General features: G+C 43.8%; 1 protein-coding gene across 2 annotated transcripts in view; it reads right to left on the minus strand.

Annotated features, from left to right (window-relative positions):
- Positions 1 to 6,954, minus strand: part of GEMIN8 (gem nuclear organelle associated protein 8) — a 37,215-nt gene extending 30,261 nt beyond the window's left edge. Inside the window, exons 1-2 of one of the 2 annotated variants that reach the window (XM_074945954.1) lie at positions 1,705 to 1,723; positions 273 to 309 (exon numbers count right to left, since the gene is read on the minus strand). In XM_074945954.1, coding sequence (XP_074802055.1) covers positions 273 to 275 — 3 coding nt within the window. In that variant the 5' untranslated portion in view covers positions 276 to 309; positions 1,705 to 1,723. Of the gene's footprint in view, positions 1 to 272; positions 310 to 1,704; positions 1,724 to 6,779 lie in introns of those variants that run through there. The other variant, XM_074945946.1, reaches the window with a different exon arrangement.
- Between the last annotated feature and the right edge of the window lie 8,630 nt (positions 6,955 to 15,584).

A 15,584-nucleotide genomic window follows, 5' to 3' on the forward strand; every position in this document is an offset into this window, starting at 1 on the left:
TCTCAACCGTATAAAAGCTATAAATCTAAGAAGAGTGATCAGCAGATTTCTCTGTTATTTTCCTGTTATATGTCTCTAGATTCTTCTCTGAGGAGACCAAACAATTATTTTAATAAATAAATTTTACTTTGAATGCAATTTAACTAATTTAAAATACAATTCTTTTAACTATGTGCTGACAGTTCAATACAATTTGCTTGTATATGCAGTTAATATACGAAGTGTGCATTGCCCATACTCTCAGATACACAGTAGAAGTAAAGAATGCTTACCATCACCTGTGAAGTTTGCTCCAATGATGAACGTAAACTAGAAAAGAAAAGAATATTTTTTAATTTATAAAAAGATGCTTAAATACACAGAAAGCATCTTTAGTGAGCCCTAGTAGCTACAGATAAGAGTTAAGTCAACAGATGAGGGATTTTGAGTAATCAGAGAATACTTGAAACCTATTATTCATTGATTCTAATTGGTTTTAGTAAGGAACTTTTAAATATTGAGCTTATTAATATATAAGGCTCAAAAAGATCAAAGGGCAGAGCACTTTCTCTGCCCCCAACTCCCTGCAGCCTAGAAAGCAGGAAGAGATAAATAAACTTGGTCTCATTACCCATTTTTTTTTTTATCCTCCACACGATAGTGGCTTCCTCTACTTTTAGGTACCTTCAAAATTAATGACATTAAGGAATGACCTTAAATGAGAAAGACTTTACTTTATCCCTCAGTAGTGTTTGCAGAAGGAATCCTATAAAACTTTTATGTTAAGCATTTTTAAAACCATTTTGATTTCACTCAGGTAGTAAGATTTTTGTTTATTTTTAATCCTATGTTGTAATTATTTGTATAACCATCTCCTCTTAGTCTTCTCCCATTTTATGCTTCCCTGATTGCAACACTGCTTCACCCAAAAGAAGCACAGACAAATTCAGGTGGTGATCAAGTACTTGAATGGAGAGAGGAGGAGAGGTTAAGTACAGAAGTGGAAACTGGAAAGGACCAGATCGTAAAAAGATCTGCAATTACAAGCTGCTGTTTAAAATTACTATCACCTACCACATACATTGCACTTTTAATCTTCAAAGTTATTTACCAACACAAACCACTTAAGGGAATTTTAAAAATGACCTGACTATTGGACAGCTATTTCATTATACGAAGATTTTAAAAGAGCAAACCCAAACCACCCATTCCGCATAGTGTCATCACCCGGAAACTCTCATTTGAAGGGACACGAGGGGCAGCAGAGGGGAATGATACAAAGATTAACATCCCCTCCCCCCACTTTAAAAAAATTAGTGTGGGCCAAAGAATCCACTAACTGACACTCCCAAGCTACTCCATCCAACTAGTGGGTCAAATGATACTTTCAGTCACACTGGTGTAAAAAACAGGAGTAATTCCACTGTCTTCTTTGGGGCTAACCCAGATTACACCAGCATAACGGAGTAGAATTCTTCCCACTGGGGCTGCCCAGGGTGTCAGTTGGAGCAGCATTTGGCCTCCTATTTATGACTTTATTGATGAAGTAGCAACTATTTGTCTCTTTAAGACAGCAATGCTGAGTGAAAAGAGATCTGAATGCAGTCCACCCTGACACCACCAAAGAAATGCAAATCATGAAGCTACCACAAATCAGCACAAAGGCTGAATGGTCACCCTTTGTATAGTGGAGACAGAGCCCAAATATGCAAACCCCTCACTCACCAACCCTTCTGTAAACAGTCCTTACATACATGAGTAGTCCCAGTTCAGTCAATGGGCCTACTCAGATGAGTAAAGGTTAGCAGAATCAGGTTCAAAACTGTCAAAGAGACTGAACTGATTGTCTTCCTTCCCACCTGCCAAGAGAGGCAGGAGGGAAAGAAAGAGCGGAGGTCACTAATGAAACATTGCAGTGACTTGCAGGATAACTAGCCTACAGATATATAAAAGACATGGGCGGGGCTTCCCCTTTCTGTTCATCTCAAAAAACATTTTCCTATGCTATCATCTTTTTAAAAGTTGTGTTTCTCTCTCATAGGGTGCGTGTGCGTGCGTGCATGTGTGCGTGTGTGTATATAGTTTTCATTTCTTTCATGTGCACATCTGGGTACTGTCAAAGTCACTGGAGTAAACAGAAAGGTCTCTTTCTCATATTTAAAATGTAAACTGTACTGTAGCTGCCTCTCTCATTTTCCGCCTGTAGTTTAGGGAAGTTACACACACGAGAATTCTGTGTCTGCCTATGACTTTTGCATACCAAACCATTCTCTGAACTGCCTTAAGGATCAACGAAAATCAGGTTCACAGCCTTACATAAAGAGACTTTGTTTTTAATACCATAAGTGACAAAAAAAATACAAACCATATTCCGAAGCACATAGAGAGAGCTTTTTGAGGGGTGAAAAAGCCCTCACAAATCCATTAAAATGTATCAGCTTACGGAACATGAAATAAATATACATTTTAGCAAACAGAAAAAAATTAACTGTCATAAATTATTTATGAACCCTTATAGAAATATAACTCCTAACACAGGAAAGTCCTGATCCTGGGCACCACCACAATACAAACAAAGAAATCATTAATAAGAAATCAAAAAAGCAAAATGGCTCTTCAAAAGTAAATTCAATAGGTTATCAAAATCACTCAAGAAGCAGAAAATGAAAAAAGTAGAGCCAGAATTATTTTAATTCCTAAAAGTTAAAATACGGAGGTTGCTGCACAATCCGAAAATAGTCTAATGTCACTGGGAACACCACTTAACTTTTGAATGAAGAAATTACTAAAAGGTATGAATCATCATTGTAAAAAATTACCAAGAAAATGTATTAGCCCAGGCAAAAAATCTACTTGCCCGCACTTACCATAATGATGATGAAAAAATTTACTTGCTCATACAAAAACGACTATCCCCAGGCAATTGGATGGGCAGAATTTTGCATGCTGGCATTAAAGGTAAGGCCCCAATCTTGCAAACACTTGTACATGTGCTTAACTTTACTACGGTGAATAGTCCAATCAATGGGACTACTCATGGTAGTAAAATTAAGGCCCCAGTCTTGCCAAATGATCTCTGCAGGCAAACCCTGGTGCCCATATGGAGTGTCACTGAATGTGTCTCATTGCAGGGATAGGGGAGTTGCTGGCAGAGACCATCTGGCAGGATTGGGGCCTAAAGTAAAAGATTTTAAGGCTGCAGGCAGCAACAATAAAATGCTTGGACAAAGAATACTTGGTCCCTTTTTGTGTATTAAAATGTTCTCTTGCTTGGAGGGCTTTGGCACAGAAAGTCCCCTCCCCCCCTTTTTAAATCACAACCACATAATTATCGGTTTGTATTACCACAGCGTCTAGGAGTCCCAGTCATGGATAAGGACCCCATTGTGCTAGGCACTGTACACAGGACAAACGGTCCATTTCTGATGCATTGTATTATCTCCTTTCCTAACCTTTCAAATCATATAATTCCCCATTTATATTAAATACTGATGAAAGAAGAAAGCCATAACTGACTATGGTCTGATCCCACAAAGTGTTGTACATCACTCAGTCCCACTGAAGTTAAATTGAGACAGATTACCATCCCGTAGGATTGATTCCTGGAATGCTCTATTTTGAAAATAGAAAAGGAGGACTTGTGGCACCTTAGAGACTAACAAATTTATCTGAGCATAAGCTTTCGTGAGCTCAAATAAATTTGTTAGTCTCTAAGGTGCCACAAGTACTCCTTTTCCTTTTGTGAATACAGACTAACACGGCTGCTACTCTGAAACCTGCTATTTTGAAAATGTGATGATACATTGTACACCATGAGAGCACAGCCCCCTGGTGGAGTATTGTACACAGTTTTGGTAACCACACTTGAAATATATTGCACAGCTTGAAAAGGCCTACAGTCAACAAAAGTCTTAGTGCTCAGTATGGCAAGACCTGAAGAAACAGGACTATTTAGGAAAGAAAAAAAAAAAGATTGAGGGGACTTTCAGTTATTTAAAATTATGAAGAGCATAGCAAGAGCTAGTCAGTCACTTCTTTTCACACTGTTGCATAGTAAAAGAACATGATATAATTAAGAGGGGGAGGAATTAGAACAAATTAAAATACTTCTTCACAGATCCCACAGTCAATCTGTGGAATTTACTGTCACAGAAAGTCACTGAAGTAAATAAAACTAGAGAGGACTGGAGAATCTTATCAACATTAACTTTTGTAGCTCTGCAAAATAAGACAACTAGCAAGTAAGTCATTACACCTTTTATTTCAGGGAATACATCAATCATTTGTGTGGGTCAGGAATGATTTTTTCCCCACCTTTTTCACCAAATCTTTAAGTATTTGGTAATGCTGACAGTCGGATAAAGGAACAGATGGACCAATGACTTGAACCAATACTGAAATTGTTTCCACAGTATGCATCCGATGAAGTGAGCTGTAGCTCACGAAAGCTCATGCTCAAATAAATTGGTTAGTCTCTAAGGTGCCACAAGTACTCCTTTTCTTTTTACTGAAATTGCTGTAAGTGTTTTGTACATATTCCAAGAACTCGGTGAGAACAAAATGCCATGTTGTAGCACCAACAGCTTATATTTTTCAAATGATCATTTTACATTTCTAGTGCTAGAAAATCTGGGGGCAGGAGGATGTTTAAAGAAAGTCCATTCAGCCTTTTCTGTCACTCAGCTACTGATTAATTACCAGTGTGCATCGCTACCTATGTTAATTTTAATATCAACGTGGCCCAGTTATAATTCTTGTAGAAATGTAGATGTGCAACACAGAACCAATTAATTACACCTGTATACCCCTTTAACAAAAACTCCTGTAGACTACATTCCTGTTTGTGAATATCGCTAAATATTAAAGATGTTCTCTGGTTGACTTTTGATGTCGGTAAATATTAAAGATGTTCTCTGGTTAGGACCTGGCTGTTATCCAGCCAGCATAGTTACAGTGATCTAATATGCATGCAGTTATTCTGGTATAAGGTGCTTATGCAGGTACAGCTTACCGCTGTAAGGAAAGGGGAATAAATTATAATGGTATAATTGTGGCTAGGCTAGAGACTGTACTCATTTAACTGTTTTGGTAGAAAATCAACCCCTTGCCTCACAAACGCACACTGAAATAGTTAAATCAGTACAAAAACTTCATGCAGACCATGCAGTAGCATGTATAAAGTCACAGTTCACCAGGTCCCAAGAGCCTAAGGCTCTACTCCTATATCAGTGGTCCCCAAACTCTCTCCTCCCTAGGAAGCATGGTTGGAGGGGCCAGAAGCAGGGCTTGTGCTGCAGCTGGGGCCTTAGCTAAGAGAGTGGAGCCGTGTTGGGAGCCAGGGGCATTGTGCATTGCGCATGTGGGCAGGGGCATTGTGCATTGTGGGAGCCAGCGGGATTACCACTGTGCATCGCCACCTATGTTCATTTTAATATCGCTACCTATACAGCTGGGGCCTTAGCTAAGAGTGGAGCCATGTTGGGAGCCAGGGGCCATGGCTGGGAGTGGAGCTGTGGCCAGTAGCGGGGCTGCAGTTGGGGCTGGAACTGCAGGTGGGGCCATGACTGGGAGTGGGGCTGGACTGGAGTGGGGGGCAGAGAGGGGCTGGGTAGCACTCTCTCCCCATCCCCCCACTGGGGCTGGCCCAGGCCCCCTTCCCCCACAAATGTTTCTCTGTGCCCGCTGGAGGAGGGCCCCACAGTTTGGGGATCTCTGTCCTATATGGATCTTAGAATACAGGGTGTTGCTTTGAAATCCAGGATACCTGGTACATTTGAGTGGCTTATAGGGAAAATGCAGGTTTTGAATTTGGAAAAAATGAAAGGTCAATTTGTACTATATTAAAAAAACTGTAATAGTGAACAATAAATTATCACTGGTATGCCTTATTTTGGGTCTTTGTCCCATCTTGGGGCATTGGCAGGTCAGTGGTAGGAAGTAGTGTGCACATGAGGAGGAAATAGGTAGTTTAAGCTCTTTGGAGCAGGCACTATCTCCTATTGTGCGTTTGTGTACAATGCCTAGCACTGGAGGGCACAGATCAGCGTTCTTGTCGTGCTGCCCCTCAGTACCCGGCTCCAGCCAGGGAAGCTAGTGATCCAACCAGCAGACCAAATCCGATGATGAATCCTGGTCACGGGCCACTAACTACTAGCAGTTTTAAGCTTTCTAAGTAGGGCTGTTTGGTGCATCCATACTGCACCAAACCATCTTTTGTGCTCTATGTTTGCAAAGCACCCAACGCAGCAAGGCCCTGGTGTATTGCAGAACATTGCTGGGGCAGCCACCTTGCCACGGGGAGCCCAGCACGGGGGCCGCGGTTATCACTTGGGGGTGGGAAGTGGTGGGTTCTCTTTCTTCCTCACCCAAGCACCCCTGCCTTAGGGAGAGGGGCTTGCGGGGGGGTCCCTTTCCCCCCTCACTTCACACAGGGGTGGGTGGTCTCCCCACGCCATCGCTTCACCCCAGATCACGGGATGGTTTTGGGGCGCGGGGGGGTGTCTCCCTCACACCCCAAGGTATCCGCCCCCCTCCCCATTCACCAGCTGAGTTCCCAGGCGGGGTGGAAGGGGGGGGCAGAGAGAGATTTCTCTGTTTTCTTCCCACTGCCCCACCACCCCGGGCGGCTCCGGGGATCCCCTCTTCCAGGCGGCTCAGGTACATGGGCTGCCACGGCTGGGAACCGGGGGCTCCCCCCGCCTCAGGTGTCTGGATCCTTGCCCTGGGGCCAGCCCCGCCCCCTTCCCCACGGGGGCTCCCTCAGCCCGCACCCCACGTGGAGCGGGGCCCGCGGCACGTACTGTGGGTCCGGGCGGGCAGCACCAGCGCCGAGACCCGCTCGTCCGTCCTTCCTTCCTTCCTGCCGCGGCGGGAAGCGGGGCCCGGGGGCGGGGTTTGCCGGCTCCCGATCCCCTGGGCTGGGGCGCTCCCTGGCGGGGCGGAGCGGAGCGGAGCGGGCGCCGCAACCAGCGTCCTCCGTCCCCGCTTCCCCGCGCCTGTCCGGGCGCCTCGGGCTCGCCCGGGAAGGGGCGTCAGGGGGCAGCGGGCGCCGAGGGCTTTTGTGCGTGGGGGTGAAAGACACTGGGCCGCCTCCCCAAGCGCCGGCACCAGCCCCTGTTTGTAGCAGCCGGGAGATTGGGGTCAGTCCCCCCGCCCCCCCAACCTCACTCAGCGGGAGCGGAGCCCGCCAGCCAGACCGCCCCCCCCCCCCACCTTTGCACGGGGCAGATTTCGAGTGGGCGGCGCTGGTGCCTTCCAGCTGCCCCTGCCTGGTGTGGGACGGAACAAGCCCCAGAGAGGCGCTGGGCCTGGGCGCCTCACAACGCTGGGACCCCTGCTCTCACAGGAAGGGAAAGGAGCTGGAAGGCCCCAGGCCAGCACCAAAGGTTGTGCCTCACCCATGCCCAGTTTGTGCTGGGTGCTTGAAATATATTCAGATTGGGGCCTCTCGGTTTCCCCCTGGCTGGTGCTGCTGAATGCTCTTCCTAGCAACTTTGCAAAAGATGAAGGCTGGGATTTTTGAAGGAGCCTAAAAGTATTAGACAACCAAATCTCACTGGCATTCAGAGGGATTTGGGCACTAAACTCCCATAGGCTCCTTTGAAAGCCACGACCTACATCTGTATTCAGAGTTGTGGTGTCAGTATGTTTGTAACAAACATTTGTTTTCTTCCCATAACATCTGAAACTGCTTCAAGTGAAAATCTACACACAGGGTTAACCCCAGAGCTGCTGATAATGCCTCCATTCTACAACCAATGTGCATGGGAATATTTACTTATTGACTAATCCTTTATATAGTTTATTAGCAAGCTATTTGATTATTATTCTTTAAAAGAAGCAGAATATTTTCATTGATGTCTTTTGCTTACATACAAATATTTCATGCTTTGATCAGAAAACGTTCCCTTAGCCTGAATTAGACATTAAGGCCCAGATCTTCAAAAGTAAGGCTCCTAACTTCCACTGATTTCAAAGGAAGTTAGAAGTCTAAATACCGTTTTTGGATCCAGGCCTAACTCAGTGTACCTTGTTGCTAGGTAATGCATCCTCTGTAGGACTTATCTCTGTTCCCTGCTTGCATTTATATATATGTTTGTGGTTAGCTCATGAAAGGAACATTGAATAATCTCATTTAATTTAACCTGTATTTAGGAATGTGCTGATGTTAAGACATATTTACAGTTATTTAAAAAACAAAAATAACTGAGATAGTTGCTTTACTGCACTGTTAATGTTTTAATAGATTTATTAGTAGCAGTATTATATTTACTACTGTTTTATATCAGAACCCTGGTAATATCCCTGACTGAGGGAGTCATAAATATAAAGGAAAGGGTAACCACCTTTCTGTAAACAGTACTATAAAATCCCTCCTGGCCAGAGGCAAAATCCTTTCACCTGTAAAGGTTTAAGAAGCTAAGGTAACCCCACTGGCACCTGACCCAAAATGGCCAATGAGGGGACAAGATTCTTTCAAATCTGGAGGAGGGGGACAAAGGGTTTGGGATGTCTGTGTGATGCTTTTGCCAGGAACAGATCAGGAATACAAGCCTTCCAACTCTTGTTAAATTAGTAAGTAATTTAGCTAGAAAATGGATTAGATTTTCTTGTGTTTAATGGCTTGTAAAATAAGCTGTGTTGGAGGGAATGTATATTCCTGTTTTTGTGTCTTTTTGTAACTTAAGGTTTTGCCTAGAGGGATTCTCTGTGTTTTGAATCTGGTTACCCTGTAATGTATTTACCATCCTGATTTTACAGAGGTGATTCTTTTACTTTTTCTTTAATTAAAATTCTTCTTTTAAGAACCTGATTAATTTTTCATTGTTCTTAAGATCCTGTACCAATTGGTGAGGATTATTATTAAGCCTTCCCCAGGAAAGGCGGTGTAGGGCTTGGGGGGAAGACATCTCCAAGTGGTCTCTTTCCCTGTTCTTTGTGTAACACGCTTGGTGGTGGCAGCATACTGTTCAAGGACAAGGCAAAGTTTGTACCTTGGGAAAGTTTTTAACCTAAGCTGGTAGGAATAAGCTTCGGGGGTCTTTCATGAAGGTCCCCACATCTGTACCCTAGAGTTCAGAGTGGGGAAGGAACCTTGACCGAGGGAAATTGTTTCAGTTTTAGTATAGGAGTTGTAATTGTCAGCTACTTACATCTAGCACAAACCATAGGTAGTATATAATTTATAGTCTGCTTAGCAGCGTAAATGACTTTTGAAGTTACCTGCATATAGGTTATAGCATCCAGATTTGGCAGTTTCACTCCCAGCTATAGAAGAAGCTTTACAAACATTTCCTAATCAGTTGTCACCAGAATAAAGCTCTTAATTTGATTAAATTTAAGCACCTGCTTAAATACTTTCCAAAATAGAGATGTGCTTAAAGTTAAGCCTGCATTAAGCACCTTGCTGAATTATTGTCCAAGCGATCATATTAATGCTTACTGGACATCATAGGGAATGGTATATGATTGATTTCTCCTGCTTTTATCAGCATCAGCAATTTCCTTGGGTAAGATGATTTTTACATGAAATGTAGAGCAGATGGTGGGGAGAATAAGAAGGGTTTCTGTCATAAATATAAAGGGAAGGGTAAACCCCTTTAAAATCCCTCCTGGCCAGAGGAAATCTCCTCTCACCTGTAAAGGGTTAAGAAGCTAAAGGTAACCTCGCTGGCACCTGACCAAAATGACCAATGAGGAGACAAGATACTTTCAAAAGCTGGGAGGAGGGAGAGAAACAAAGGGTATGTGTGTCTGTCTATATTTTGTCTTTGCCGGAGATAGACCAGGAATGAAGCCTTAGAACTTTTAGTAAGTAATCTAGCTAGGTATGTGTTAGATTATGATTTCTTTAAATGGCTGAGAAAAGAATTGTGCTGAATAGAATAACTATTTCTGTCTGTGTATCTTTTTTGTAACTTAAGGTTTTTGCCTAGAGGGGTTCTCTATGTTTTGAATCTAATTACCCTGTAAGGTATCTACCATCCTGACTTTACAGGGGGGATTTTTTTTTATTTCTATTTACTTCTATTTCTATTAAAAGTCTTTTTGTAAGAAAACTGAATGCTTTTTCATTGTTCTCAGATCCAAGGGTTTGGGTCTGTAGTCACCTAGGCAAATTGGTGAGGCTTTTTACCAAACCTTGTCCAGGAAGTGGGGTGCAAGGTTTTGGGAAGTATTTTGAGGGGAAAGATGTGTCCAAACAGCTCTTCCCCAGTAACCAGTATTTGTTTGGTGGTGGTAGCGGCCAATCCAAGGACAAAAGGGTGGAATATTTTGTACCTTGGGGAAGTTTTGACCTAAGCTGGTAAAGATAAGCTTAGGAGGTTTTTCATGCAGGTCCCCACATCTGTACCCTAGAGTTCAGAGTGGGGGAGAAACCTTGACAGTTTCTTTTCAATATCAATTGTGATCACAGAAAGTGGTAAGAAGTTTGGTTGATCTCCAAAATAAAATGAATATCTGTTCGGGTAATAGTGGAACAGGTGTGTGGGAGGGACATATGCTTCCATAATTGTTGTTTCATTACCACCAGGAAGTTTTGGATCTGAAATGTTGACCAAAGAAGCTGATTTCATTATCCACAAAGTGAAGCAATGGATACTTTAAACAAGAGAATTTTGATTTCTGTAGTGATATTTGTATTTTAACTGCAAACGTTACAGGAATAGCAGCCACTTACTAAAAATGCAAGTCCATACACTAGAAATGCAATGATGAAGGGAAAAAAAATTTGTCCAGTACTTGTACAGTGGCTAACACAACCTAGCCTTGTTCCATGACTAGGGATCCGAGGTGCTATTATTATTTTTTTATGTTATTTTATTTGCAAAATAACACTATTCTTGAATTTGCAAATGTAAACAAGAAACAACTTTTTTAAAAAAAATTCTAGGAGGGATTTTCAGAGTGCTCAGCATTGGTCTAGCTCTGCTCTGGTTTTTGATCTCCCAAAGTTGGGACTGCTTGGGTCTGCCGTTACAGAAAAGTTTGGATAAAATTCTGGAGTTCTGGGCCCTGATTCTGCAAACACGCAAATGGTTTACACATGTGAGTAGTTCCACTGAATTCAAGCATCTGTTAGTAGACAAATGCAGTAACGGAGGTCTTCTTCTCAAAGAGAGAAGCTGTTTGTTGGAGAATATTAAAACTTAAAAGTGTTCTGTTTACACATATTTTTGCACACCTATAGCATTGCCATTTGGCCACAAGGTAAGCAGTCCCATCTTGACTGATCTGTTGGTACTCTTCTGCCTGCATAGTTATACTGGGTTTTTACTCTGTGACTGGATACTAGGTTGACCTGTGTTTTTTTTTCTTAGTTAGAAGCTAAAGTTGTGTGTATGTTTTGTTTATTTCAGAGACTCTAATTTACTCCATTAACAAATAATGGAGCAGCCTTTTCTACTCGGAGCTGAATGTCCACTCTGTCCAAACTCCTTCATGCTCTCTGCCAGCCCTCACTTTGTTTGGGCCTCTCTCATTTAAGTATAAAGGCTCTCTGTAACAGAGTGGCCTGCTCCTTTAAGGGCTGGAAGGCCTTAGGCCGGTCAGCCCTGTTCAGTTAGTCTACTCCATTCCACTGGTGCAGGGTGTGGGACTTAAAAGGAGGAAGAGGAGTTTCCTGGGCAAGACTGCTAGAATCCTCTACAGGTAAGCCAGCCTGCCTCTCTCTCTCCAGGGAATTTGGCTTGGTTAGAGGGCAAGGTCACCTCTAGGGTGGGAGTGGATCAAAGATTGTTGTAGGGAAACTGAGGTAAAATGCTGCAATTCCAGGTCTTGCTGCAAGGGGGGGGAACTGAGATGGTGAGCCTCACAACACTCATATGTTTCTTTTTCTATAAACACACACACTGGTGGAATTAAAAAACAAAAATAAATCTCTTGGTTTAGACTCAGCAGAATGACTCTATGATGCTAGGTCTGTGATACCAGTTTTATATCTCTTTCCTCCTTGTCCCCCCTCACCCCAGCTGTCACTCATGGGGATGGGGCACTCTCTGTTGCTGCTCAATGCGGATTCCTCTTTTCCCTTCCTGAATAATGACTCCCCTCTCTCTCTCTCCTTTTTAATAATAAAATGTGAAAACATAAAGCTGTAACAAAAGGGGAGGAAGCTTTAAAGGAAATTACTATCTGAAGCAAGCACGGAACGATGTTCCTAGTACTCTCTGCACTCCAGCAGTATGTACCAGAGAACTTTTTGGAAAGCTTTTCTATTCAGGCAGCTCTATGGTACAGTGGAGCCCATCCAAGTGAAAAGCTGTAGTGCTGCTCTCATGGTAGCCAGTGCTAACAGCTCTCCCTGCTGGGAACATGGAATTACCTTGGCTATGGTCGCTTCCTAATAGAGTAATTGTATGTTAAATAAACACCTTTGTTTTGTTAAAATATTAAGTCTAGCAACTATAATGCATATCATTATGTACAATGGATTATGTATTACACCTCAATAAATATAATTCAAGAATTGTCGCAACTAGCTGTATCTGTTTAAATACAGAGAGATGCTTATTGTGTAGTAAAAGCCAACCAAATATTAAAAATATGTATTGAGTGTAACAATATTCACTGGAGACTGAGGACATTCTAACAGTCATTTAGAGCAGTAAGTACTCAGGAGCAATTAGGTCAGCCTTACTTAGGTAAGGATTTAGGCGCTTAACTTTAAATATCTAAGTTTGAAAATTTTGGCCTGAACATCCTAAGGATTTTACTTGTTAAATATGAATTTAAGTTAGATGTATAAATATATACTGTATGCTAAAGTGCATCACAGGAGGTTTGAAGCTTTTAGATAAGATGTGAGCCCCAACAACTTTAATCTGCTGAAACGATATTCTATTGTGAAATGTCCATCTACATTTTGTCTCTTTTTTTTTTTTTAATTTCCAATTTTATTATAAAATAGTGACTCTATTTCCTTTGCTTAAACTCCAAAAGCTGCCACACCAGACTACAGTCAACATAAATATTTCCTCAATTATATAATGAAGGGATGAATCACACTGCAGCAAGTTTTTACAGCACAACCTCACTGCTTTGACATAAATGTTAAGATTGTTATGGGAGGGCATTGGCAATGATGGTGCTGCAGTAAAAGTATTGAGATAAATTTATTAAATAGTATTTATGCATTGGAAAGTTGTAAATCACCCCCCTCTAAAATTGCATCTTTCTTCAAAATCTAAATGTACAGTAGATGTAATAGCTTTCCATCCAGCTAGCCTCTAACGGAGGGCCTGTTGTCATTAAAAGTGAACATAAATAGAGCCTTTTATCTCTTTCTCCCCCAGTCTGTTGGGAGTATGGTTGTGATGTGATTTTGGTGGGGTTACTGAGGGAAGGTGTGGTGGGAAGAAGGTTACTGCATGCTTGTGCTTCATGCGTCAGTTTCCTCTCCTGGCATGCCAATTAACATCTTCTTCCCCAGGGGTGCTCTATTAAGTCATCCTGGTTCCATTACATAAGCAGGTTGCTTGGGTCTCACATAATCTAGCAATGCTTCATAAATAATCCCTTCTACCATTTTGGGTTTAGGCCTTTTCAACTCCTTGGGTCACATGTTAATGCTAATGCCCCTGTTCTTTCTCCCCTCTCCCCCTGGCTTTGGCTAAGAAGTACATAGACAGACAGACAATTTCCTCCCAGAGGAGATAGGTTGCAGGTTTCTTACCTCCTTCCTGCACCAGCCTGGATCTTCCCAAGACCAGATCCCACATTTAGATAGCCTCCCAGCACTTCCTGCTCCCTGCAAGTCTCTGTTCGGCTCCCTCTTCACTGGGAATTGCCTGAATCCCATATCAATCCTGAATCCTATGGGTTACATCTGGACAACATGCTCCCCTGCTTTGGTCAGTGCTAGCACCTCCACAGGGGAAGCCTGTGGCTGAGAGGTGCAGACAGACCTCTATATTAAAACAAAGGCACTCAGAGTTATAGACTACAGCTGAAATGCCACTACTGTGTCTTTGTACTGGTGAAAAAGCAAATCTTAGGACAAACTGCACAAAAGTATGGCACATGTGGTGGTTTTGTTAAAGACATCACCATCAATCACAGACAAAGTAAAAGCAATCACCAAATCTGACATGTAGAGTTTTTAATGGTTTTTTTACAGAAAATGACATTCTGGATTTTCGTTCTTCCCCCTTTTCTTCCTTCGTCTCTCTGAGCCCAAGAACTAGGAGGCAGTGCAAGTACAAACAATCTGGCTCGTGCCTTCAACAGGCTTCAGTTGACCCTGCCAATGCAGTTCTGTGAAAATCACCGTCTCTAGCTTGGTATATTAGGTTGATGTTAGGAGACGGTGTCTTGGAACACTCCAATACCACTTTTTTTCCTGACTTTTCCAGAAATGGAACTGTGAAATGTTTGTTAGTCTATATAAGGGGCACACAGGGCAATGGGCAGTGAATAGGGGTGTCTCTCTTTATACCACTCCTAAAAATGAGTATTTCAAATATCAGTGTTCACAGATTTTTAAAGCCAAAAAGGACGATGATGACTAACTAGTCTGGCCTCCTGCATAACCCAGGTGTAGTGAGGTGGACTGGCCCTCCCCAGACACAGAGGGTGGCTCCACCCCTTTGTGGGCAGAGCCCTACCCCCTAGCTCTGCCCTAGAAGCCAAAGGGTGGGGCTGGAAGTATAAAGGCGGGACCTGGAAGTTCAGTAGGACCCAGCCACTGGAGGGGACAGACGTGTCCCCTGAGCACTCACGCTCAGAGGTGGCAGTAGGCCTGCAGAGTGCAGATGACTGGCCCGGACCGCCTGGACCCTTGGACGAGCCAGCCGCACAGGAAGCAGATGACTGGCCCGAACCCTTGGATGACCCGACCCTGCAGGAGACAGATGGCTGGCCCGGACTGCCGGCTGGCCCAACCCTGGCAGAGCTTCTGCCGGCAACTGAAGCCCCCGCTGATCACCTTACCTCACCGGACCAGCAGGTACCATTGGCAGGGGAGTGTGGAAGTGGCCCATGGGTAGTAGACCCCTGTCTGGCTGCAGCCCTGGCAGAGGGTGAGTCAGCGTGTTGTAGCTTGGCTCCCCAGTGACACAGTGGCAGACTCCCACCACCCTTAGGGCCCTGGGCTGGGACGCAGTGGCGTGGGAGGGCCTGTGTCCCCCCCCCCGTCACCCAAGCGGTGGGTGGCAGTCTCCCCTTCCCTCAGACGAGCTGAAGGAAAACCTGAGTTCACCGATTTTGTTTGCAGCCCCACCTGAGTACAGGTTGGAACTGAGAGACTTTGTTTACTGCCCCACTCTGAACCAGAGCCTAGGCTGGTTGAGTGCAGGCCTGAGCCCTCTGACTTGCTACTGCCCCACCCTGATCAAGGGCCGGGGCTAATCGACTGGTTTGCAGCCCAGCATGAGTACAGGCCTGAGACTGAGACTTTTGCTGCCCTGCCCCAACCAGAGGCTGCGGCGCCCTAACTGTGTTTATTGTTTGGTCTTGATCACAGGCCTGAGCTCATGTCTCCTGTCGCCCCCCCCGATTCCCCACATCAGGCGACCCCCGCAGACGTAGTGGGGCGGATTGGCCGCCCACAGACCCGGAGGAGAAGGAGCCACTCCCCCCAATGGACTACACATCATAGAATTTCA

This window comes from Natator depressus, chromosome 1 (assembly GCF_965152275.1).
Source record: "Natator depressus isolate rNatDep1 chromosome 1, rNatDep2.hap1, whole genome shotgun sequence".
NCBI lineage: Eukaryota > Metazoa > Chordata > Testudines > Cheloniidae > Natator > Natator depressus.